Source organism: Cyprinodon tularosa, unplaced genomic scaffold (genome assembly GCF_016077235.1).
Source record: "Cyprinodon tularosa strain WSP-4 unplaced genomic scaffold, ASM1607723v1 ctg508, whole genome shotgun sequence".
Taxonomy (NCBI): Eukaryota; Metazoa; Chordata; class Actinopteri; order Cyprinodontiformes; family Cyprinodontidae; genus Cyprinodon; species Cyprinodon tularosa.
The window spans coordinates 229,881-254,145 of record NW_024039239.1 but is presented as its reverse complement, the minus strand read 5'-3'; the positions used below and the strand labels follow the sequence as shown (position 1 = coordinate 254,145).

Genomic DNA, 24,265 nt, shown 5'->3' with positions numbered 1-24,265 from the left:
TTGCATTTCACTAACTTTTCTAAGGTTATTCTAATATTGATTTATTTTCAAAGATTCTAAGGTCTTCTTTTTTAAATAGAAACTTCATGTTTTAATTGTAGTTTATTTTTATTTTCATCTCTCTAGATAGCTTAACTACTGAATAAAAGCTTTGCCACCAATTATGAGAACTCAAGATTGAAGACGAGCTATAAAGCAGAACGGGGGCTTTTCAGAAAACCCCCAAAGAAGAAGCTGGTATTCACCAACTTTTAAACTGGGAAGAGTGGCAAAGAGTGAGAGCAACAAATCTAAATGGGAAAAAAGAAACTAACAACTATGAGAAAAAGAGTTTGAACCTTAGATCATTATGTCTATATGAAAGGGGGATTAAAAACAATTGCAAACCTCCATTGAAGGCATTGCACACATTGCAATACATTGGCTTGAAAGTAATTGAGGAACACCCGAATAATGAGGATTGAGCAGCAACTGAAGAGAATCAAGAGAGGACTGAGAGACTGGACACTCAAAGTGTAGCTGAATGAGACAAAGGGGGAGCAAACCTAGTCAGAAATAGATCTGTCTTTTCAACTATTACGAAAAAACAAAACAAGGAAGGAGGGTCAGGCAATCAATGATGTGACTTAAGTGGAGCTAAAACTAGACTTTTGTTATCCTCTACCTAAACCTCCTAATGAGGCAAAATTCAAAATGTTTAAAAAAGCAAAGGCAAATAAGGAGGTTGAAAGGGTTCAAAACCGAAGGAGAAAAGAACCTAAACAGAAAGTTGAGAAAGAAACCAAACAAAAGGCAAAGAAAGAAAAAAGAACCAAGAATGTCAAAAAAAGTAAGACTCGTTTCTTAAAAGAGGAAGTCAAACCTTTGCAGGACATTTCCATCAGTACCCCAGATGCCCCAAGTGATGAGGAACCAACACCGTCAGTCAACGAGACAGACCCTTCTGTAGAAAATGACTCAGATCAAGAACAAGAGAACGTTAAACCAAAGACGAAAAAATGTTTTGAAGAACAAAGTCAAGTATTACCCGATGAAGCTAAGAACAAAGACAACATAGCCACTCCGGAGCAGCAGGATGATGAAAAACTTGTCAAAGGTAGGGCGCAGAGGTTGCTTTTTGGTAAAACCAAACTGCCATCACTCGGACAGGCAGTAGCTAATCCTGATGGAGGAACCTCAGAGATTGACGCAAGCGAAGGATTACGATTGATACACCCGAAAAAAAGAGCGTCCCCTTTTTTCAGGATGAATGACTGGATTCAAAAGAAAATGACACAAAAACCAAACTTCAGGAAGAGGATTTCTTCTCTGACTAAAGCAGTTGGTATAACCCACTGGCTTCGAACTATTAAACAAAAACAGAGTAGCAGGAGATCTGGAGGCCATGTTGTCAGCCACAGGATGACGATGAGGGTTGCTTGTAAAACGAGTTTAGCTCGGAAACAAAAGCAAAGTTTATTAGATCAAAAAGACACAGCAAATCCCCAGGATGAGGAGGCAACAGAAGACACGTTAACGGACAGTAACAAAGAACTTGATGCTAAATACGCGGTTGTACTTCCTAGAGTGAAGAAACTAGCAAAGGCAAAGACAACCGAGGCACAACAGCCTGTTTCTTATGCATCAGATTCACCAGCAGGAGACTCCACACCCAAGGCTAGACCTCCAAAACCAGGAGCTAAACTTGTACTTCCTTCCAAACCAGACCTGAGTCTCCTGAAGTCTGGAAGAAACCCATTGCTGGAAAAGTTACGATCAGATGAAGATGTAGACCAGAGTGTAAGGACATTCCATGACGACTCCACAAAAAACAGAGGTACCAGTGGAACCAGATCAAAACACCAAGATGGAGTCAGTGTGCTGCAAGCTGCAAGAGAAAACCTAAAACCCTCCCAGATCAAAATGCCGGTGGGATTGCTAGGCACCGGGCTAGGAAGACCAAAGGGTGTACGTGTGGAAGCAGAGGTAGCAAAACAGACACAGATATCTCAAAGCTTTGCAAATGAAGACACAAGCTTAGCAGTATCAGGCGTTCCTGGATTGTATGAAGAAGAAGCAGACAGGGAAGTAGCCCTGTTGATGGGTGGCAATGGTTTGACTACCATCACTCAACCAGAGTTTCATTGGACGGGAAACTACCAGATGACTGGAGACCCTCAGGTATGTATCTGTTTATTTAAATATGTAATTATTTGTTCTGATTACTTGATGCTACAAAAACAGATAGCCTTAATAAATTCTTTTGGAGCTGCAGACCTGGCTTCGGGCAGAGAATTTGCTTCCCCATCAGACAGTAGAAAAGCTAACAAGATGGACGGTCTACGATGACAGCCACGCCATCACTCACAGTACCAGGGGACCCTGGGAATCAAAGGATCCAACTCAAAAGATGCTTGAGACTCGGCTAAATAGCACACAAGTATTGTTTGCATGTCTTTGCATCCTTTCTATATAACTTATTGTTTGAAGAAGGGGTGTTGTGTAATGTCTTGTGTACAGCGGTTGGGAGCAGTTGCCCCTACTCATGGCTCAGTTGTTGGGGGAACAAAAGCGTAAGTGCCCCCTTGAGAACCAAAACATATGCAAAGGTTAGGAGCCAAAGTGCATGCTGAAGTTCCCCCTTGACAGCACTGAAGTTCCCTCTTGGGAGACACAATGCTTGCTGAAGTTTTTCCAGCATTTTCTTGTCATTCCACTGTCACAAGTACAGAGCAACAAAATTAACTCTCTGCATTTAACCCACCCTCTTAGGGAGCAGTGGGCTGCCATTGTGTGGTTCCTGGGGGTTCGTATGGCAGCCTGTGGGAGTGGGGCTCAAACTCAGAACCTCAGGATTCAAGTGCAATGCCCTAACCACTAGGCCGACACTCCGTGGCATGAAGGGTGTTGCCTAAGGACCCACACAGGCAGCTCTTTCCCACCAGCTTTGCCTCCTGTTTCTAAAGTGATTTACCACTTGAGCTAGCCAGCCGCTCAAATAATTGAACTTTATTGATCTCACACTGTATTTAACCTTGAGGAGCAGTGTGGGGTTAAGGGTGTTGCTCAGAGACACAGAGTAGAGGCTGTGTGGATCGAACCGGGTACTTGCAACCTTTTCAGAGCACAAGCGCACTACTCTAACCCACTATGCTAACACTCCCCTAAAGTGTCCTCATAGGAGCCAAAGCGCTTCCCAAAGACCCCCCTTGGTAGTCAAAAGGTGCACTAACTGTGCCCCCTTGGAAACCAAAATTATTGCTAAAGTACCCCCCTTGAGAGCCAAAAGATGTGCTTAAGTGCCTCCCAAGTTCCAAAGCATGTGTTAAAGTGCCCTCTCAGGAGCCAGGACGAATGCTAATGTGCCCATTATAGTGACAAACATGCACTACATGTGCCCTGTTTTTTTTTCCGCCCCCATCCTATATAAAGTCTGTGCATGTCACTGGAGTACAGAATGTGCTAGAACAGGGGTTCGCAAACTTTTAAATGTCATGTCCCCTGAGATAGTGCCAGATTCTGGTCAGGAAACTAAAAGACAATGTTACAAAATATTTAAAGAAAAAAAAAACAATTTTAAAGAGTTTTCTTAGGTTTCATCACCTATTCTATTACCTTTTACAGCTGTTTTACATGAGAATATAGAATCACACATTTTCAACATAATCATATTCCCACTGAAGATAAAAAATGAAACGTTGATATGTTGATAAGAACAGAGCAAATCAATTTGAACCTCTCCAGTGTTTGTGTAGTCCAGGGCTTAATGTCTATCATTGCCATTCCCAAATCACTGACCCCTTATAAATTTCCCTATGATTTCTTTCTGATACCTTTAAAGGTGCATAGTTATGTTATTTGACATTTCTTATATCTAAATCCAGTAGGTCACTCTATTTGCATGCAAAGTTTTTCTGGAAGATTACCACACTCTGCTGCCATCTTATTTCTTACTTTTGTGTTTTACTCTTTGTTTTTGCTCAGTTTGTTGGTAAATAAAGACTTTCTGTGTATATTTACAATAACAACTTAGGTATGACTGTAGATGTGCAGAGAGGGTTGTCAATATCGATGCGTTCTGAAAGCACGATCCATCCTGTGCATGCGCGAACAGAATAACTTCCGGTGTTGGCAATACTCAATTTTTCTTACTTTTTAATTTTTTTGTCTTTTTCTGGCAGGGGGTTCCTTTTGAATATATTTGTATTTGTGTATTGCATATTCTAAAAACAATAAAAAGCGATACACTTAAATAGCTTTTTGAACGTTACTGTGACTACTCTGAGCATGTCTGATTATGACATCACGCAATATAATGGAGAGAATGTTAAACGTATCAATTTCTTCCAGAAAAGTGTTAAAGATTTTCTATACAATGTAGTTTAACATTCTTTGATGTTTTAAGTATATAAATAAGTGTTTCTTTTTAGTACTGTTAGTACGCAGTTTTTCAGCGATCAAGATCTTATTATTCTGTTCGCGCATGTGCAGGACGGATTGTGGTTTCAGGACAGATTGTTCTTCGTTAAATGAAGAATTAGCCTATTGTGGCTAAGCTAGTTAGCCCCGCCCAGTAGAAATGATAAATAATAATTAAAAAATAAGTGTCAAAAGTTTGGCTCATCAACTTAACACTGTTACTGCTACATTAGTAGCCATTCAAAATGTCCCCACTTTCCTTGGCTGGTTTTTGGCTGGTCCGTGGCTGGCCCTTGGCTGCTTCTTGGCTGGCCCTTAGCTGGCCCTTGGCTGGTCCATGGCTGGCCCTTGGCTGGACCCTGACTGGCCCTTGGCTGGTCCATGGCTGGCCATTGGCTGGTTCTTGGCTGGCCCTTAGCTGGCCCTTGGCTGGTCCATGGCTGTCCCTTGGCTGGACCCTGGCTGGCCCTTGGCTGGTCCATGGCTGGTCCATGACTGGACCTTGGCTGGTCCATGACTGGACCCTGGCTGGCCCTCAGCTGGCCCTTGGCTGGTCCATGGCTGGTCCATGGCTGGACCCTGGCTGGCCCTTAGCTGGCCCTTGGCTGGTCCATGGCTGGTCCATGACTGGACCTTGGCTGGCCCTTGGCTGGTCCATGGCTGGTCCATGACTGGACCTTGGCTGGCCCTTGGCTGGTCCATGGCTGGTCCATGACTGGACCCTGGCTGGCCCTTAGCTGGCCCTTGGCTGGTCCATGGCTGGTCCATGACTGGACCTTGGCTGGCCCTTGGCTGGTCCATGGCTGGTCCATGACTGGACCTTGGCTGGCCCTTGGCTGGTCCATGGCTGGTCCATGACTGGACCCTGGCTGGCCCTCAGCTGGCCCTTGGCTGGTCCATGGCTGGTTCTTGGCTGGCCCTTGGCTGGTCCATGGCTGGCCCTTGGCTGGACCCTGGCTGGTCCTTGGCTGGTCCTTGGCTGGTCCATGGCTGGACCCTGGCTGGTCCTTGGCTGGTCCATGGCTGGCCCTTGGCTGGACCCTGGCTGGTCCTTGGCTGGTCCATGGCTGGACCATGGCTGGCCCTTGGCTGGTCCATGGCTGGACCATGGCTGGCCCTTGGCTGGTCCATGGCTGGACCCTGGCTGGCCCTTGGCTGGTCCATGGCTGGCCCTTGGCTGGTCCTTGTGGACATTAAGATCTAAAGAGAAGCACCATCTCCTGGTCAGACCCTGTAATAGAGTTAAAGGGCGGAGTCAGAGTTTTAATGGCTGCTACTGTAAGTCGATGGGTGTGTGAGTGAATGTCCTGAATCGTAGAGATAGCAATGACATTCTTGGTCTCTACAGTCGAAGTAAAAATTACATTATAGATAGATGGATGTATTGATTGATTGATTTATTAGAAGGAATAGGAATGATATTTCCCCTTGATGTTCAGAATAAAGGTTTCTAGAGGAACTTCATCAGAACTTAGAGTTGCTGTAGATTGGTGTATCAGGTAATGATATAAACTATAACTTTGTCAACTTTAGGTTGTAATGCCTGGGAATGAAGGGCCAGTAGAGCTGGATGAGGTGGAGGATCTTTCACGCCTGGAGTAAGTTCATACATCAGAACAAACTTGCTTTATATCAACATGGCACTCTAAATGAAACTTTTATATTTCATGTTTTTAGAGACGTGTCTGAGAGCTCTGTCCTATTGAATCTGAAGAAGAGGTTTGACCGTGGGTGTATTTATGTACGTTTCAGTATTATCTTAATGATTGAAAATAACAAATTAAAAGTCATTTGAAACATCAGATTTTGCTTTTAGTGATCGAAACTAGCTTCTAATTCAAATTCTTTTTCCTTTTTGGATGCTTAAAATTTGTTGGAAGATCAATCTACAACTTTTTATCAAAACAATTAATTTTGATAAATCAAAACGATTAATTTTGCAGAAATAATAGGTTCACAAAACATCGAGAGTGGTGCAGAATAAAAGTATACCTTTTACCAAAGAGAAAAAATGTTTAAGAAAATCTGGCACATCCAAAATAATGTAAATATTTACTTTTAGTTTACGGTGCCAATGTCTTTATTAAAGGATTCTGCTCCAATAGGAACAGTAAGTTTGGGTCACATGAGACGGAGCTCAGGTTTGAATGTCCGTCAAGTTTTTGAGCCTTGTTGATGATCTAAAGTAGCAAGTTTCCAACAAGGTTAAATATTTGGTTTGGTTTGCATCAGCAGGACTGGCAACTGGCACAACTGGTGCGAGTGCGCCACTTACTGGCCGGGAGGAGATAAACTGGCAGCCGTCACCTTTGCCTTGAAAGGCACATTTAAATAATGCTGTTAGAATGATGCTGTTTAATAAAAAGTAGTGTCAATATGTCTGACCAGCATACCCACACCAAAGTTGGTGGAACAAATTAATCGCTCTGATTCTTTTAAGCTGTTTCTAAGCTGCACTCTTTCAGGATGTTTCTCCCAAAGCAGTATAGCTGCTGTCAGAGAATTTTCAAGTAGGGGGAAAACAAAGGTCATCACAGGTCATTTTAGCTTTCAACATAGAAACTGACAAAGAAAGTGAACAGACATACAGAATGAGTAGTTATTTAAAACTAGGGCTGCAACTAACGATTATCTTGCAAATCGATTAATCTGTTGATTATTTTTCCCATAAAACGATTAATAATCGGATAGCCAAAGGTTCCTTAAAGAAGATTTTATATTAAATTAAACGAGGTGAAACTCACCACCTAAGGAGTTCTTGATAGAGCAGAAAAACAGACAAAATTCTTTGTTTTTATCTTAAATGCAAACTGTTTATATATTTTCCTTACAAATTTGATGTAATTGCTGCTCTAAGTGGGTTGCTCTGTCAGCTAAAGACATGTTTTACAGTGTCTATTAATGTAATGTAATGTTAATGATTAATCAATTACTAAATTAGTTGATGATTATTTCAATAATCAATTAATCAAGATTAGTCAGATCAATTGTTTCATTCCTATTTAAAACATAAAATGAAAAAAGAAATGGATCTTCTTCATGCTTTTATATTCTAGGAGAGGTAACGTTTACCAAGTAAAGCAGATAATATCTGTGTTAGGTCGGTGTTAATAAGCAAACTTTTAATTTTATCCCAGACCTACATTGGAAACATCCTACTGTCCATCAACCCATTCAAGTCTCTTGACATCTTCTCTGAGGAAATGAGGCATAAATATGAGGGGCAGGAGCTGCATAAAAACCCACCGTAAGTCTCTCTAATTTTTGTTTAACACATTTAATATCTCTGTTTTTATAAATAACATATTAACTTGTTTTCTTTAGTTACTGCTGATTCAGACATTATGTTTCTGTGCCTTAGCCATGTGTACGCCATAGCTGACTCAGCCTTCCGACTGTCCCAGTCCTCTGCACAGGAGCAGTGCATCATTGTAAGGTACTATCATAAACACATTTTTACTATTTTCAGTACTGCCTTTCAACTTGTATTTTACTCACATTTTGCTTACTTTTATGATCAATTATATTTTTATTTTGTAAGTTCAACTTAATCCCCTGTCACACCTTGACAATTTAAAGTCGTGGAGAAATCATATTTAAATGTCCAATCATTTTGAGTTAAACGTGTATATAAATGTACTCTTTATCAGACCATATTGTCCCAAAAATTACAAAATTTCGATTAAAAAAAATATCCAGTTTTGAAATCTGTTTTTTTTCGTTATCTTCTGCAGGCCAGTTAGTTATACGTCAGCCTGAACACCTAAATTCGGCCAATCATATATCAACGGTCATCTGTCAATCAAATTTTTTCGATCATAGCATCTTGATTCATATGTCGCAGCTAATATACTCAACAGTTGAAATAAGAATCATTTCCTTGCACTGGATTGTGCATCACTTCATGGGCATTACGCTGCCGTGCGTTATACAGAAGTTCGGCTGTCGTTGGACAGAAGTTCTGGACTCGTTATGAACACTATGTATACGTCCAAAATTGAAAAAAATACATAGAAAGTTCAGTGTATGCCAGCGATTCTGGGACGTCAGGCATACTCTGGATAAATCGGCAAGGTGTGACAGCGGCCCATTGTTACGTCCGCACAAGACACAACATATTTAAGGACACGAGACAAAAGAAGATGAGGGTTCAATCAGTTTTTATTTTCAACTTCTTCACTTTTTCTGATCTTTCCTAAGAGGGAAAAAAGATAGTTCAGTTGGCCCTCAAATCCCGTGCCCCATAAAAAAAAAGAACTGAAGAAAGAAAAAAAAAAACCCCTCTGAAAAGTACTAACAAAAAGAACAAAACGGCACAGCAAAGGGGCCAACCCTATACAGGGCCGTCAAAGCCTCTGCTGAAGCCCGACTAAGCAAAACAAGAAAAGGGAAAAAAAACAACCTACATTAAAGAAAAGATCCCACCAGGCCAAAATCGGCAAACAAAAAAAAAATTACCACATGGCAGCCTTGAATCTCAGTTTCAGCCCGCAACCACTGGTCGAACCCAGGAGCGAGAGGAAATGCGGCGTCTCAGCAGGAGAGGGTGGGGCGGCCTCGTACATTCTGAACGCCGGCCTATTTATAGGCGGGCCACAATGCCCCAAATTAACGGAATTAAATATAAAAAAAAATAATCCAAACTCCAAATTTTTAACAAAGGGTCCTTCAACTAAAGTAAAAAAAAACAACAAGGGAAAGAAATAAACAAAAGAAATAATAATGTGCCCGAAACACATAACACCCATAGAGAGGAGAAGTATGATAGCTTCTAAGACCTGCTTTTTATTAATTAATGCTTAGGAAAATATTTAGGGATGTAGAGAATGATGCATTTTCATAGATTTATCAGATCCTTTTTTCTAAACAAAACATAATATGAACGCAATAACACAACATAACCTGAAAGACTGTAAAGTCTCGGGGATGCTGGTCGTGGCAACCACTAAACAGGCTTAAATCGGAGGCAATGGGACATACGCTCAGTTTGTCTGAAAACTTTTTGACACCAACCTGGAGTCCTTCCATCGACGCACAGCAGAGCAAGCTGTAGTTGGAGCGCTGATGTTCTAGGCAACATGGAGGCACTTCCTCCTGAACACATCCCAACACAAATGCAAGTCAAAGACCCACCTGTCGTCCTCCTAGGTTGGTGGAGTCTTTGGTTTTGAACGGGTTTTGTGTTTGGCCTTTTGAATCCTGATGGCTGTGCTTGTTGAACCTTTTTGGAACGGGTTGAAGGAGAAGATGGCAGATTCAGCTTCCATCTATCTATTAATTGGTCCTGGAACTCATTCCAATTTATTTCTTGCTCTATCGTTATACTGCTTTCAGAAATGTGCAAATGCAGAAATCTGGATGCTGGATCAAACTGTGGTCAAGAAGCTTTGACGCTTTGATGCTCTGGTTGTTTATCTGCTCTGTTCTGTAGCTTCAAGCTAGAGATCAGCTTGGCTTTATTGACTTTATGAGTTGGAAAAATTGTTTTAACACATTTTTAAGTGAGAAAGTCCAACTCCAGACATCCTCTGTTCATCAGTTCATCAGTATGATTGCACTAAAATAAGCAGTTCTTGTTGGGAGCGCCAGACCTCCAGTATACCGCCGGTGTTCTGTCAGACCAGCATACCCACAGTCAATACGCATGCTCAAGACGTCAGATTTGCATACGTGTATACTAGTCCCGCTTATCCCTTTAGTTTTTTATGAAAAAATTATTTAAGGTCAGGTCTCCATATGCTTCAAAAAACATCAAAAGGTAAGTAATTAAAAAGTTTTTTTGTACATGACTGAAGGTATACACACCCATGAGGTAGTTTAAAGCGTATTTTTCTTCAAAACTAAAGGGATAAATGGATTTCCTCCTGCCCCGTTCGTAGCGTCTGGAAGTGAATAGAAAGAGTTTTTAAAATTTGTGGTAAAAACTGCAAGAACCAGAATATGCAATCCAAAATTTTTCATCAGCAGGTTTTAATATTTCTAGTTAGTTTGGGTATTTATAAACTGTTTCTCTATAATTTATAAAAAATGTTTTAGTGCAGCAATAATGATCGAAGCTGCTCTCTGTTCCTACTACATAACAATCCATTCTTCCTGCATTTTTTATAACCTTTGGAGTTTAACTCCATATTTTTCATATGCAGAATGTGTACAGAAGCGATGACAGCTTGCAGGTAGTGTTTGTCTCGCCCAAAAAGCTTCTCTGATTGGTTGATGCTCTGGCGTCCAGCGCCAAAAGCTAAATTTACTGAGCTATGCTCGGATGCTCCAATGCCAGAACGCCCGATACTAGCATGGACCCCTCGATGCCGAGGGGTCCATACTTAATTTGTTTAAGATTTTAAAAGTTTCCTATTAATTTATGGAAACTGTGTCCTTTATGTTTTTAATATTTTGTGATGTAGCGGACAAAGTGGTTCTGGGAAGACTGAAGCTACCAAGCAAATAGTTCACTACCTCAGCTTGATGTATCGAAACAGAAACGAGAGTCTAAGACAGGTAATAAAAAAGTGAAAAAAAAAAAACAAATTAAATATTAATTAGATTTTATTCAGATTGTGTTTCTTTTTTTTATTAGCCTATGGAAGTCTTTCCCATCCTTGAAAGTTTCGGGAATGCCAAGACTATTCTGAACAACAACTCAAGTCGCTTTGGCAAGTACCTTCACATCCACATACTAAGGTAAGTCCAGCAGTGATTGGTCGGTTCAGGAAGACCTCTCCATGATCTCTTTCCATGGACGGTGAAACTGATTGCAGCTTTTCTTTCGTCGGGCCTTACTGCTGACAGTGGAGCTGTTGTAGGAACCTCACTGTCCAAATATCTCCTGGAGAAGTCCAGGGTTGTCTTTCAGGTATGTTTGTTGAACGCCCAGTTTCTGTTAAAACAACCTTTAAAAGGCAAGAAAAGAGGTTTTATAATCTAAAAGAAAACAGAGACAGCATGTATATTCTAGATGTCCACTGTCTGTTAAACCTATTAATCATCAAATCTCCTAATTCATGTGGATTACAAAGAACATCAGTAAAAGACATTCATCAACTGAAAAAGGCAAGATTTTTTTGTACAAATTCACAATTCAGTACAAAGACAATCATAAGTGTTTGATAAGAATCTAAGAATAAAATGGAGGGAAAAATGAAGAAGAATAACAGAAGGTAGTAAAACAAATGAAACAGTTGAATCACATCCTTAAACTAATAATAAACCAGTTAACAGTTTAACTCCATCAGTCAAAGGCTCTAAACTAATGGGTTTTAACTTTGACTTCTAAGAACTTTCAGCTCTTTTCCAGTCTTCTGCGAGTTTGTTCCAGATCAATGGAGCATAGATGCTGCTTCTCCATGTTTGGTTCTAGTTCTGGGTGGACAGAGAAGGCTGGAACTAGAAAACCCTCCCAGAGTGGTCTGAGAAGTTGAGCCAAGGTCTGTTATGGATTGAGGTGCTGATCTATTGAGTGATTTCTAGACTAACAGAAGGATTTTATAATCTATTCTCTGAGCTACAGGAAGCCAGTGAAAGGACTTCAGAACTGGGCTGATGTGCTCTACTTTCTTAAGGCTAGTGAGAACGCAGGCAGCAGCGTTTTGGATCAGCTGCAGCTGTCTGATGGACTTTTAAGGGAAACCTATGAAGACACTGCTGCAGTGATCAATTCTATTAAAGATAATTGGATGAATGCGTTTTTCTAGATCCTTTTTGGACATTAGTCCTTTAATCCTGGATATGTTCTTCAGGTGATAAAAGGCTGACTTAGTAACTGCATTTATGAGTCTCTGAAGATTCAGGTCTGATTCCATCAGGGCACCAAGATTTCAGCCAAAATCAGTGGTTTCTGGCTGCAGTAGATGAAGCTGAGAGCTAACTCTCTTCTCCTGTGGTCCAAGGATTATAACCTTAGTTTGGTTTTTATTCAGTTGTAGAAAATGATGAGGCATCCACAGATTGATCTGTTCTAACATCTAAACAACGCTCTGATGGGTTTATAGTCACCTAGTGACATTGGGATGTAAAGTTGTGTGCGTAGTTATGGTAACTAATCTGTTTTTTTGCTATAATCTGAGCCAAGGGGAGCATGTAGTTGTTGAACAGGAGAGGCCCATGAATGCAGCCTTGAGGAACCCCACATGTGATTTTTTTTTTTGGGTCTCTGATTTAAAGTTCCCTACTGACACTTGTGAGTCTCTGTCCTTCAGGTAGGATTTAACCCAGTCCAGTGCTGAACCAGAAGGCAGACCTAGTTTTCCAGACACTCTAATGAAATCAAGTGATCAACAGAATCAAACGCTGCGCTGAGTTGAATAATACCAGCACTTTGGTTCTTCCAGGGTCTGAGTTTTTTCGGATATCATTGAATAGCTTAATCAGGGAAGTCTCTGCATTGTGGTTGCTATGGAAACCTGACTGGCAGACAAAAAACCAGCTGGTCATTGATAAGAAGGCATTGAACTGTTGAGACAAATTTTTCAATAATCTTACTGATGAAGGGGAGCTTTGAGATGGGCCTGTAATTTGCAGGATTCATTTATCCCAGCTTCTGTTTTTCATCAATGCTTTGATTATTGCTGTTTTTAAGACTCTGGGGAAAACACCTGACATGAGGGATGAGTTTATGATTTGAAACAAATTCGACTCTAAAACAGGTAAAACCTTCTTAATAAAACTTGTGGGTAAAACATCAAGACAGCAGGAAGAGGAGCTTAGCTGCTGAACAGTTTCTTCTAAACTTTTACAGTTTATTGGACAAAATTGGGACATTTTGAAAGAGTTTATTCTAACTGGTGACAGCATTGCTGCTGGAGTTGAACAGACTGCTTTTTTACACCTTGTATTTTCTCTGTAAAGAACTTTGCAAAGTCATTGCAAGCTTTTTTAGTTTATCAGCCACAGAGATAGGAGGGTTTGTTAACCTGTCAATTATGGTTAATGAGGCGCGAGCATTGTCAATGTCAAGAAAGATTCTCTTCAATCTTTTAGTTGTAAATTATACACTGCCTGGCCAAAAAACAAAGTTGCCACCACAAAAAAGGTCATTCACTCTAATACTTTGTTGGACCGCCTTTAGCTTTGATTATGGCGTGCATTCGCTGTGGCTTTGTTTCGATAAGCTTCTGCAATGTCAAAATTTTTATTTCCATCCAGCGTTGCATTCATTTTTCACCAAGATCTTGCATTGATGATGGTAGAGTCTGACCGCTGTGCAAAGCCCTCTCTAGCACATCCCAAAGATTCTCAATGGGGTTGAGGTCTGGACTCTGTGGTGGCCAATCCATGTGTGAAAATGATGAGTCATGCTCCCTGAACCAGTCTTTCACAATTTGAGCCCGATGAATCCTGGCATTGTCATCTTGGAATATGCCTGTGCCATCAGGGAAAAAAAAGTCCATTGATGGAATAACCTGGTCATTCAGTATATTCAGGTAGTCAGTTGACCTCATTCTTTGAGCACATACTGTTGCTGAACCTAGACCTGAGCAACTGCAGAAACCCCAGATCATAACACCGCCCCCACAGGCTTGTACAGTAGGCACTAGGCATGGTGGGTGCATCACTTCACCTGCCTCTCTTCTTACCCTGATTGGCCCATCACTCTGGAACAGGGTAAATCTGGACTCATCAGACCACATGAACTTCTTCCATTGCTCCACAGTCCAATCTTTATGCCCCCTAGCAAATTGAAGCCTTTTTTTCCCGGTTAGCCTCACTGATTAGCGGTTTTCTTACGGCTACACAGCTGTTCAGTCCCAATCCCTTGAGCTCCCTTCACATTGTGCGTGTGGAAATGCTCTTACTTTCAGTATTAAACATAGCCCTGAGTTCTACTGTTGTTTTTCTTCGATTTGATCTCACCACACGCTTAAGTGATCGCCGATCACCATCATTCAGGATTTTTTTCCGGCCACATTTCTTCCTTGAAGATGATGGGTCCCCACTATCCTTCCAGTTTTTAATAATGCGTTGGACAGTTCTTAACCCAATGTTAGTAGTTTCTGCAATCTCTTTAGATTTTTTCTCTGCCTGATGCATGCCAATGATTTGACCCTTCTCAAACAGACTAACATCTTTTCCACGGCCACGGGATGTGTTTTTCGACATGGTTGTTTACGAAATGAGAAGCAAGTCATTGCACCAAATGGGGTCAAATAACTTGTTGCCAGCTGAAAGATAATCGTGTCATGATGGGTATCAGGGAGGCCCAATATGCAGAACACTGACGACACGGATGGAAAGTTTAACAGAGTTTATTGGCAAATTCACACATATAATAAAGACTGATGCAATGGTTCTGGGCTGGGACCGGTTCACTGGCGTCTGTGAGAAAGACAGTTTGGTTAGCGAAGGCTTGGTTGAGACTTGACTGATTGTGTTCAGGTTTGTACCTTGATGAACGTAGAGGAGGCTTTGGGAGCGGAACTGTTGGTTCCGGAGAAAGCTTGGGTTGGCAGAGTCCTTAAGCTGTTTCAGCGTCTTACTTCTAAAGGCTGTTTTGACCTTGGCTTGTGTTTGCAGCTCGGTATCCAGAGCTGCTAGGAAATCCAGAGAGTGAGTCTTCAGGTTTGGCTCGGAGGGCTGGCTCGGCAGGTTAAGCTCTTCCAGAGCTTCACAGGAGAAAGAACAGGAAACCTGGAAGCAGAGACAAAAGGGTTAGAATCCAGGTTGGACTCAAAGGAGACTTGGTTCACTAGGGATCTATGGCTTAAGTGCTAACCAACTGATTAAGACACTGCGGCGTCGAGGCAAGGTCTGAAGGCAGCTTAAGTAGTCCAGGTCCTCCAGATGAGATCATCAGCTGCAGGTGTGCAGAGCAGCTCAGCAGGGAGGATCCAGGGCGGACTCTGCTGGAGAAAAGGTGTATTTCTCCAGCTCCCAACAAATCGCCCATGCAGTAATTATCCAATAGGAGGCTTGTACCTATTTGCTTAGTTGAATCCAGGTGGCGACTTTTTTTTTTGGCCAGGCAGTGTATGTATGAAATGAACGAAATGGGACCATTATTATTATTCCAAATTGAATAATGACTCTGTTTATTATCCAGGCCAGTAAGGAGAGGAACTACCATGTGTTCTATGAACTGCTGGAAGGTTTGAATGACTGGGACAAAGAGAAGCTCTTCCTGCAGGGAGCTGAGACCTATTACTACTTAAATCAAGTCAATAAAACCAGTAACATGCAAACTCTGTTATTTTTTTCTTCTAGCAGTTTTAATGTTTGTTGTTGTCATGTAGGGGGGTGCCTGCATTTTGAACGGGAAGCAAGAAAAACAGGACTTTCACATTTTGCTTCACTGTTTGGAGACTATTGGCCTGCATTCAGATCAAATCTCCCACATATGGGCCATCCTCTCCTCCATCCTGCAGCTCGGTAACATCTCTTTCAGCTCCTATGAGGTACTTGTCCATCAGGGAGGCAGTCAGGAGACATAAGACATGCGTATCATACCTCTGTTGTTTCTGTTTTAGAGTGAGTCATTTGAAGTGGCTCGTATCTTCAGTGAGGCGGAGGCCAGAAGGGTTGGTTCCTTGTTGCAGATTTCCCCTGAGGCCCTTCAAACTGTAATTACCCACAAAGTCACAGTAGGTATCTTTTCGCTAATCTATTAGATCTACACTGATGAGCATCTGCAGAGATTTTTTTTTTTGTGTGTGTTACAGGAGACCACCTTTGATCGGATCTACTGCCCCCTGTCTGTGGAAAATGCCATAGAATCAAGGTAACAACAAAATATGAATCCTTTCCTGTCTAGGCAGACCCGCAGCTTACCCTGGAGCCTCATAAACTTATGAGCCGTGCATAAGTACAATAAAAACTTTGAGGAGAAATGTTTCTTACACAACTAAGTATGTGGGGGAAAAAAGGCATTGCATTAAAGCATGCAGCTAAACACGGGACTCATTCAGTAACGAATTTGACCTTCATAAGTTACATAGCTGAGTTTATGAGAGGAGCATCAATACGGACCACACCAGTCGCCTGCTGGAGGTCATTTTGTAGGGCTCTGGCAGTGCTCCTCCTGCTCCTCCTTGCACAAAGGAGCAGATACTGGTCCTGCTGATGGGTTGTAGACCTTCTACGGCCCTGTCCAGCTCTCCTGGAGTAACTGTCTGTCTCCTGGAATTTCCTCCATGCTCTTGAGATTGTGCTGTGAGACACAGCAAACCTTCTGGCAATGGCACGTATTGATGTGCCATCCTGGAGGAGTTGGACTGCCTGTGCAACCTCTGTAGGGTCCAGGTAGCGCCTCATGCTAACAGTAGTAACAGTGACCCTAGCCAAATGCAAAACAGGTGAAAAAGAGTCAGAAAAGATGAGGAGGGGAAAAAATGTCAGTGGCCTCCACCTGTAAAATCATTCCTGTTTTGATGGTCGTCTCGTTGTTGCCCCTCTAGTGCACCTGTTGTTAATTTCATTAACACCAAAACAGCTGAAACTGATTAACAACCCCCTCTGCTACTTACCTGACCAAATCAATATCCCAGAAGTTTAATTAACTTGATGCTATACTCTGATTACAAAGTGTTCCTTTCATTTTTTTTTAGTAGTGTATATCAATATAAATATCATTATAAATATCAATTTAAAAATGATAAAGTATGAATTTAATAATTTAATTTTTATTATTATCTTTTATCTCTTAATTAAGGTCATTGGGCTAGTGGGGCAACACCCTAGTGCCCTCTACTGGCCAGCCGCCACAGTCTAAAACCCACATAAATAAAAAAATAAGGAAAGAGAATATGATCAGGAAAAGAGAATTTAAAAGAATGAAATTTGTAAAACTTATTTCCAAAGAAAAAATAGAAATTTGAACAACACTAAATTTAAATAACTATGATAGAAAAAAACAAAATGTGAAAAAATATTGTTTGAAAAAATGTAATTTGAGAAAAAAGTTAAATTACTTTCAAAGCCTTTTTTAAAGAAGTTTTTAAAAATTTTTATATCTAAATTGCATTTTTTCCTGAAATTCCCATTTACATACAGTGTTCTTTGTTTGGAACAGTAATGGAACAAATTTCCCTCCGTATACCTGCATGTTTTCTGTTCCTCTATAGAAATGCGATTGCCAAAGCTTTGTACACAGTGCTGTTCGACTGGTTGTTGGAGCAAATTAATGACTGGCTGAGTCCGGCAGAGATGGACAGCACTGTTGGTGTCCTGGATATTTACGGCTTCGAGGTTCATATTCATCTTCTAACTTTGGAAATATTTGCAGCATTATGTATTAATCTGAAAATGGAACATTAATACCATAATTAATCTGGAAATGGAAGTTGACTTTCAAGGTTTTGTTTCTTTTTGAAGGACCTGGAAGTGAACAGCTTCGAGCAGCTGTGTATTAACTTTGCCAACGAGCAGCTGCAGCATTTTCTCAACAAAACACTGATTTCCCAGGAGCAGGTAGGTGAAGTTTAAAACCAAGAGATCTAAATATGAACAAGTTAAGGCCAAAACACACCAGAACTGATCGATCTATCTATCTATCTATCTATCTATCTATCTATCTATCTATCTATCTATCTATCTATCTATCTATCTATCTATCTATCTATCTATCTATCTATCTATCTATCTATCTATCTATCTATCTATCTATCTATCTATCTATCTATCTATCTATCTATCTATCTATACATATATACATATACATACATATATATATATATATATATATATATATATATATATATATATATATATATATATATATATATATATATATATATATATATATATATATATATATAAAAGGCGCCGCACTCTTAAAATATTACATCCATGTCTTGATAACCTTTTTTTTTTATTTCCATTTGCAACACCAAGTTGTTTTTAAATTAACATCTATAAAAGCTGTTGCTTTACAAAGTACAAAATATATTCATTTAGTCTTTTTTTCAAATTTCCATTAACACAATCAAGTTTGTTTTTATTTCCATTTATAAAATGTTTTTGTCCATTACCTAAAGTAGTTTGCTTTTTTTAAATATTTATTTTCCAAAAATCTTTTTTGAATATTCCTTATATAACCTGATGTTTGCTTTATTAATGGAATAAGTCCAGATATTGATTAAAATGGTCAAACTGGCTTCTATCGATCAATAATACCGTATTAACCTGCAAATGTTTATCACACAATGAGCAAACAAACAATAAAGCATAAAAATACAGCACATATTTATGTTCAGAAGCACAAACAGACATGATCTTATTTGAATTTCGAGTAACAAGGCGTCAACTGACTGATCACTGAGTCCAGTGATTGGTTCACAGAGCCTCATGCCGTAAGGAGAAGGCCATGTGTTTATCCTGCTGGTTTTCAGCCTTTTTGAACAACTTTTAAATATTCGGATGTGTCTTGCAGGAGGAGTACGACGCCGAGCAGATCCTTTGGCATCCAGTGCAGCTAAAGAACTTTCACTCCTGTCTGGATCTGATCTCCTCCAGACCAAACGGCATCCTCCGCATTTTAGACGATCAGACATGCCTCCCACAGGTGAACACATCCACAGACCGATTTATTCATCCAGAATGAGCCTTCAGGAACAGAAGCTGTCCGCCAATCTTTCCTATTGGTAGAGTAGCAGGCTGTAGTCCAGTTGTAAGAAAAGAAGGGGGGTCGTGGAATTTTTTTAAATATTTTTTTAAGCATACATAATCTAGTTAATATAGTCTATTAACGTGGTGGGGGGGATGAATCAGAATCAGAATCAAGTTTTTTGCCAAGTAGGCTTGCACTTACAAGGATGCAGACAAATTATATATACACAGAATACAGGATATTTAGTTATATGCAATGTCACATATGACATATACTTATACAATATATAGTAAATAGCCATATACTACATAGAAAGTAAGCTGGTGAAGATTCTCAGATTCATCCAGGTCATAGTCATTCCAAAAAAGTTCAATCCAGTGGACTTTGTTTCCAAGTTTGAAGACATTTCGCTTCTCATCCAGTAAAGTTTTGTAAAGACTAACAAAGAAACCAAACGACCCCCATTCCAAAGGGATGGACACGTTCCTCCATTTCAATTTGCATGTTTTCTAAACAAAAACAAGGCTTTGTTGGAGCATTCTATAAAGCCTGGAACTCTACGCTATTTCTGACATTTTGAATTGAAAAAGCTTCCTGGATGGAAAGAGAAACATCTTCAAAGTTAGAAACAAAGTCCAGTGGATTGTTTTTTTACATTTTTTGGAATTCATACACAGTTCGCTGTGCGTTAATGTAATGCAGAAAGGTCTGGAGATGCTACGTTGGTGTAGCTTTTAGGTTCTGAACGGAGGAGGGAAAAAGGCGGTGTCAGTGTTATTGGGGTCTTCTGGGCCTTGTTGATCAGGCTGGTAGCGGATGGGAAAAACTGTTCTTGTAGCCTGAGATTTTGGTCCTGATGGACCGCAGCCTCCTGCCAGAAGGAAGATCATATGTGACCTAAAACCCCCAAAGCACCAAAGAAAAAAAAACGTATGTGTGTACATATAAATATATGGTTTCAACTTCAATAAAAGCTGATGAATTGTTTGGGTTTACCAGGCGACTGACCACACCTTCCTTCAGAAATGCCACTACCACCATGCCAGCAACCCCTTCTACTCCAAGCCCAAGAGCCCGATGCCCGTCTTCACGATTTATCACTACGCTGGGGCTGTCACATATGAGGTACTGATTCCTCTACGCCTGATTTGAAGCTACTAAGTCTAGAAATAAAAAAAAAACTGCTGCCATCTTCTTTTTTTCAGGTTCATAATTTCCTCAATAAGAATCAAGACCAGTTCAGGACAGAAATCGTGGAACTTTTTGCTAGAAGCAGGACAAAGGTGAACGACTGACGCATTCAACTCTGCATAAAGCAATTCTGGTTTTAACTGTATAAAGCCTTAAACAATGAAAAAAAAGACATAATATCATCCAGGCTTTACTGGGATGATGGAATGACAGAGACATATAAGACCAACAAGCACCTACAGTTTAAGATATCAAAAAACCTCTGCACAAAAAAGCATATATAAACACGAGACAAACATTTCAGTGGAGGGTCACATCAGAGGCTGGAGCCACATGAAAGTATATATGTCATTTGAGCATTTGTTGTGTGCTTGTATGATGAGTGCGTTCAATTTGTCCATGAACGCTGCCCAGAGGCCATCATCATTGATAAGATGGAAGTTTATCAACCGGCACTACAGTTCTAAACGCATCCACAAATGTGGGGAGCAATTCTTGGCCCTTCCGTCATAACATCCAGAAGAGGTTTAAAAAGGGGGAAGCTGATTCTAAAACAACACTTATATTTTGAGAGCAGGCTGCACAGGAAGTTTCCGTCAGTCTTGAGTCTTTTTCTTGCTGGCTCTACATACTGTAGCGAATCCAATATTCCAAATTTGTTGGGCTTTTCCGCCTTGAAGCAAGCGTGCACATCCAAGGTATCCCAGCTCACCTTTAAGTAAAAAAAAAAGGCAGCTAGCTTGCATTCAGTCGCACCCAGCATGCGGCTCAGCTCACGATCCTGCTCATTCACAGCCTTTGTGAGTGCATCAACTGCTAACAGCAGCCTGATCTGTGTCCAAATTACTGCCGACATCCTCATACATCAGGTATCCTGCATCCAAACATGAGAAATCCGAGTATCATAAATCAGAAAATCCATACACCTTCGATATCCTCCACTGACAACATTGTAAAACACCATCCTCCAAGCCTTCCAGGAGTCCATGGTGTGTCCCACAAAGGACAGGATGGTTCCCCTTTTTCCTGTTTTGCAGTTGAATAAATTTGATCAAATGCATTGAGAGACCAGCTGACCAGATCCATTGTTTGAGTTCGGGTGATATGAAGTGAGAGCTCGGAAAATAAAAGACACAGCAAAGCAGGGACAGGCAGGGAGGTGCAGGAGCAGCAGGAAAATGCGACCGCCTTCTTCCAGAGCCAGAACAATAAGTTCCATTATCTAATTCCATTAGCAGTATAAAAACGGCTATGATGTTAGTTATAGATGATGTTTCAGATTCCCACTGCATTTCAAACAGTGGTGTGAGTTATTTTTTCTGTGTTCATGCAGATGATTTCTGGGCTGTTCCAGAAGCTTCAGGACAGCTACGTCCAACAGAGGGAACTGGGTTTGAAAAGGAAACGTCTTCGTCAGCTGCCCCCGACCACAGCTTCACACTTCCTCCAGTCCCTGAGCGAACTCACCACCTGCATGGAAAGGTTCATTTCACTTAGAGTCCCTTAGTTTATGTTCTCTTAATCAAACATAAAATGATAATAATCTCAGGGTAAAATACAGAGAAAGAAAGGAGAAAGAATAGCAATTTATTGAGTTTCATTTGGGAGCCGGATTCAGATGGAGACCCATGAAAACCAACTCAGCTGGTTCCAAACCTGCTATGATGAGTGTTGGAACGTTCATTTAAACGCAAACAGTCAAGGCGACTTAACCATGAACTTACTTTCTATGATCTGAAATACTGATGATTTCAGAAGATTTTCCTTTTATTCTAACTTTAAATTGACTTTAATCTGACTTCAGTTATCAAATAAAAGATTTTTTATATGAAATAACTGAAGAAATGGACAAAAAAATGTGAAAACATTGTAGACTGTGACTATTGACTGAAGATGCCATTAGTTATATTATATTGGAAACTGGTTTCATTTGGTTTAATAAATATCATAAAATATAATAAAATAAAAATAAAGTTAATTACAGGTTTTAAAACATATTCATGAATATTAACAGCTTTATACATGATATAAAAGAGGTACAACAATGAAAAATAGTGCTTTTCAAGCAATGGAATATTATTCCATCCATCCAGCTTGTGTTGTTTCCATGAAGACTCTTCCTGCCACTACCAGCCACCACAGAATGTCATGAACCAAGGACAGATGGACCCAGTATTCAAGGAGAGACAGTCAGTAGGAAAGTTCAAAACGTTTATTAGATAAACAAACTAAACTAAAGCGGAGCTGTGGCTCGCGGACACTGCAGGCGGGGGGGCGGGGCACCGCCCAATCTCAGACACTCTGTAGTGGGAGAAAAACAGGTAAGTGACCACGATCATCTGACAGAAGATTATCTGCGTTGGTCACTTACCTGGTTTAACAGTCTAGACCAAGAATGTCCCCAAGTGCTGCAGTCTCAGAGGACATGCTGGAAGCCGATCCTAGTCAGGGATCCAGATCAGGCAGGAACAGAACAGGTGGCAGGATCCAGACTTCCAGGCATCCACAGGCTTCCAGGAGGGTTCAGAGTCTGACTGGGACCAGAAGCATGACCAGGTGTTCACACACAGGAGCAGACAGGATCAGGTGCAGCTGAGCAGGCTCAGTGGAAGAGGGTAGCCAAGACAGGACGTGGAACCAGAACTTGATGCAGGACTTTAAACTGGTCTCCTCCCTGGAGCCAGGCTTACTGAGATAAAAACTGAACCTCCCCACATATAGAGCCAAAAACCCAGAGGATTCCGCAGGGGAGGAACAGTGGACGATCAGGAGACGAGACAAACACAAAAACCCTCTTTCCACTGGCAGCTAGGATCCAGGACATTAACCATGAACTAAAACTGAACAGACAGGCTAACAGAAAGACAAGAAATGATCATCACTGAATGCTCAGGCTGAACTGAATATAAACCAGAGGAAACAGGTGAGAGGAATAAATTATAATTGAGGCAGGGAGAAAAAATGGCAGGTGAAAGGAATTGCTAATTAAGCAGAAGCAAACAGGCCAGATCATGACACAGAAGAAGAATTATCAATCTGCCTTATTTCTTTAATATTCAACTTTCCTCTGTGAAACTCTATAGCATCGGTGCTGATCGCCGTTAAAACACCAACGAGTGACAGACACACATACAGTACAAAAAAGTGTAAATTCTAATAAGTAATTTTTTCTTGAATTCAGAAGGTAAATGAGATATTTTTGCCAACGGAACAAGACAATTTACATTTAAAATAAAGAAACAAATAATTGCTTTGTCTTACTTCAAGTGCTTAGTAACTAATTATCTATTTTAAGAGTGAAAATATTCATTCCATTGACAAATAATCTTTTTTACCTGCTCAAATTAAGGATACATACATTTAATCTAAGACATTTTTACTTATTTCTAGATCGTTTTTGCAGTGTACATAGATAGATAGATAGATAGATAGATAGATAGATAGATAGATAGATAGATAGATAGATAGATAGATAGATAGGTAGATAGATAGATAGATAGATAGATAGATAGATAGATAGATAGATAGATAGATAGATAGATAGATAGATAGATAGATAGATAGATAGATAGATAGATAGATAGATAGATGGATGTAGAAAATGACAGATTTGTGCTTATAAGTATTTTGTTTTATATGTGAGCAAATTCTAAATGGATGCAGATAATATTTACATTTCATTTAATAAATCTTGCAGATCTATCAGATAATTCTGTGTTTTTCTGATTAAACAGATTTTATCCTGGAATTATTGGACAGACTGACTAATCAAAGTTTTCCTCTTAACCTTCTTAGGTGTAAAACAACCATCATCCGCTGCCTGAAGCCAAATTATGTCAAGGTAAAAAAAATACTATAAAAAAAAACAACCTTTTTTTACTTCTAGGGTCAATATGTGCAGGATAACATACTGTTACCAGATCTGGATGTGTAGTGCCTTATTTTGTAAATAACTGAGGAACTTCCTGGCTTGACTTGATTTTACAATCGTGTAACTGTCTTGGGAAACAGACATCAAAGCGATGTTGATTTAGCTCTGTTTCTTACAGATGATAGAATGTGCTAGAAACATCTGTTGCTTAAATATACATGTTTATTATATCTAATTTATAATCGTCACATATTAGTCTACAGAAAGTC

At 40.2% G+C, this 24,265-nt stretch overlaps 1 protein-coding gene across 1 annotated transcript in view; it reads left to right on the top strand.

The window, feature by feature from the left end:
* myo15b (myosin XVB) overlaps positions 1 to 24,265 on the top strand; it is a 98,529-nt gene that overhangs the window by 410 nt on the left and 73,854 nt on the right. The window contains exons 2-21 of the mRNA XM_038303200.1: positions 127 to 2,160; positions 2,249 to 2,419; positions 5,932 to 5,996; positions 6,076 to 6,139; positions 7,536 to 7,645; positions 7,760 to 7,834; positions 10,803 to 10,896; positions 10,976 to 11,079; positions 11,188 to 11,251; positions 15,434 to 15,547; positions 15,624 to 15,785; positions 15,858 to 15,971; positions 16,050 to 16,108; positions 17,451 to 17,574; positions 17,701 to 17,796; positions 18,758 to 18,889; positions 19,934 to 20,059; positions 20,140 to 20,217; positions 21,459 to 21,607; positions 23,921 to 23,966. Coding sequence (XP_038159128.1) covers positions 694 to 2,160; positions 2,249 to 2,419; positions 5,932 to 5,996; positions 6,076 to 6,139; positions 7,536 to 7,645; positions 7,760 to 7,834; positions 10,803 to 10,896; positions 10,976 to 11,079; positions 11,188 to 11,251; positions 15,434 to 15,547; positions 15,624 to 15,785; positions 15,858 to 15,971; positions 16,050 to 16,108; positions 17,451 to 17,574; positions 17,701 to 17,796; positions 18,758 to 18,889; positions 19,934 to 20,059; positions 20,140 to 20,217; positions 21,459 to 21,607; positions 23,921 to 23,966 — 3,414 coding nt within the window. The 5' untranslated portion in view covers positions 127 to 693. The remainder of the gene's footprint in view (positions 1 to 126; positions 2,161 to 2,248; positions 2,420 to 5,931; positions 5,997 to 6,075; positions 6,140 to 7,535; positions 7,646 to 7,759; positions 7,835 to 10,802; positions 10,897 to 10,975; positions 11,080 to 11,187; positions 11,252 to 15,433; positions 15,548 to 15,623; positions 15,786 to 15,857; positions 15,972 to 16,049; positions 16,109 to 17,450; positions 17,575 to 17,700; positions 17,797 to 18,757; positions 18,890 to 19,933; positions 20,060 to 20,139; positions 20,218 to 21,458; positions 21,608 to 23,920; positions 23,967 to 24,265) is intronic.